Source organism: Amphimedon queenslandica, unplaced genomic scaffold (genome assembly GCF_000090795.2).
Source record: "Amphimedon queenslandica unplaced genomic scaffold, v1.1 AMPQUscaffold_8461_Cont19595, whole genome shotgun sequence".
NCBI lineage: Eukaryota > Metazoa > Porifera > Demospongiae > Haplosclerida > Niphatidae > Amphimedon > Amphimedon queenslandica.
In genome coordinates, this window is record NW_003551262.1 from 157 (window position 1) to 2,388 (window position 2,232).

The 2,232-nt window shown below is 33.6% G+C and overlaps 1 protein-coding gene across 1 annotated transcript; it reads left to right on the forward strand.

The window, feature by feature from the left end:
* Positions 1-494: 494 nt before the first annotated feature.
* On the forward strand, positions 495-1,923 carry LOC109591319 (protein YIPF3-like). The gene is made up of 4 exons (XM_020007075.1): positions 495-590; positions 637-707; positions 929-1,004; positions 1,813-1,923. Exons 1-4 carry the CDS (start codon positions 507-509, stop codon positions 1,921-1,923), a joined length of 342 nt encoding a protein of 113 aa, XP_019862634.1. The 5' UTR covers positions 495-506.
* Positions 1,924-2,232: the final 309 nt, after the last annotated feature.

Below are 2,232 nucleotides of genomic sequence, written 5' to 3' on the forward strand. Positions count from 1 at the left end.
ATATTTCTTTAAGTCGGCGTACGTGAGTAACAGGAATGACGTCAGGAGTGACGGGTTTTTGAGGCAATCGCCATTTTTAATACTCTCCAAAATGAGACGACCACAGGTATCAAGTAACTCCTTCTTGTCAATGTTGTTGAAGGAGGCGATTGTGTTCACGTTTCGTAGGAGACCAGGAGAAGGGAATTCTAGTCCAGTAGGCTCTGATCCCACATCAAAAGCAGTATAATCCAGGGATAGGAAAGGAGTGCTAATGTTCCTGTAGTTGCCATAGCTGCCCCTGATAGGGACCGGGTCCTCTCTTAACTGATACTCTTCAAGTTTCCTCTTCCCTAATTCGTGCCAGAATCCCGGGTCAAGGCTACTGCTGAAAGGAAGGAACTGCAACACGTTTCTGCCCTCGCCACCGGACGCCATTTTGACCCTAGCAGCTACGCCCTCTTTTCCAGCAAACGTAATATGACGTCGTCTTTTACCCCACCTTTAAAAGGCGTGGCTTAATAAACATGGCGGATCTTGAGGAGGAACAGGATTCTAAAGGTCCTGAAAAGGCAGAGCAGGATTGGTATATAGATATAGGAGAGGGCCAGGTAATAAATATAATATTTCTGTATTTATTAATCTTTTCAACTGCAGGAGCAAGCCAGTGGTACTAATGTAATTCCTCCTTTAGAGACTAACATCAGTCCTGAATCAACTAATGAGAGGTAATACAGTTAAGAGTTTAGAGTTCAATTCATATCGGTACTATTATAGCTATGTTGTGTATGTAGTTTTTGTATCGTGGGTTGGAGCACTAGCGTTTATGGTTAATAATTAATTTAGTATTGCCACTACATTAGTATCCACATCATTTTATACTGTGTGACTATCAGTTATAATACTGTTCATGTACTTCATTGTGTCATGTTTCTTTCTCTGCCTCCAGTAGAGGAGGAGGAGGAGGTGATGGGTTGTTGACTGATGATTTAAGATCACAGCTGAGTAAAGAAATGGCTGGACATGTAAGCAAGTGTGTATATTAACTTTAAATGATTTTAAAATGTTTGAAAATATTGTTTGTAATTTGAATCATGCTCATCATCATAAAGTTAGAGACCCTTTATCATGTAAAGGCCGTGAGTGAGAGTGCTGATTCTGATTTTGGCTAAATTTAATTAATTAATTTTATTACCTTTTACAACGTAATTGGCAAGTTTTAATTTGTTTTTTTTTCTAAAAAAATTTGCAAAATTTCAACACGAAGTTCTTAGCAATAAATCAAAACTGAATATATTGTCAATAATTAATGAACACTGCTGGGCTTCCATCAAGAGTCAGTGATACTCTTAATGTCCGTCCTCCAAAAATTTCCGTTTTTACGGAACCTATTGCTGTCACGAGCAGTACTAGACATGACCCAGTCGGTGTCAGGCAGTGTTTATGTAGGGTAGTTTTTTGTAAAGGCTATCGTGGGTTGTCCTTAATTGTATTCATTGACATGTACTTATAATAACAAACCAGAGTAATTCTTGGTTTGGGTTTGTTGGTAATTTTCTTTTGGTGTATCCTTTGAGTCTAATTCTTGATCTTTTGGCCTTGTCAGTGATTAGCGTGGGCAAAGGATGTGCATGTGACTCAATTTTGTTGAAATTAATATGATGGAGGTATGTGTGTATAAGTAATGTAATACCTGAGGACTGAGATATCTGCTTGAGGTGAAGCTGAGGGCAGATATCAAGGGACTCAGGTATTACATTACTGATACTCACCTCTAGACACACACACACTGATCACTCTACATTATTTATTTATTTATTTATTTCCTCCTAGTTGTGGCAGGCTGGTAAGCAGTCAACCCAGAGGTTCATCAATACCTATGCTCATATTGATGTACTGAGATCGTACTTTGATGTGGAGCCTTCTCAGTTTAGAGATAGGTAGATTAACTTCCATGTATTTTAATTAATATTAATATTATTATTATTATTATTATTATTATTATTATTATTATTATTATTATTATTATTATTATTATTATTATTATTAATATTATTATTATTATTATTATTATTATTATTATTATTATTATTAATATTATTATTATTATTATTATTATTATTATTATTATTATTATTATTATTATTATTATTATTATTATTATTATTATTATTATTATTATTATTATTAATAATATTATTATTATTATTATTATTATTATTATTATTATTAATATTATTATTATTATTATTA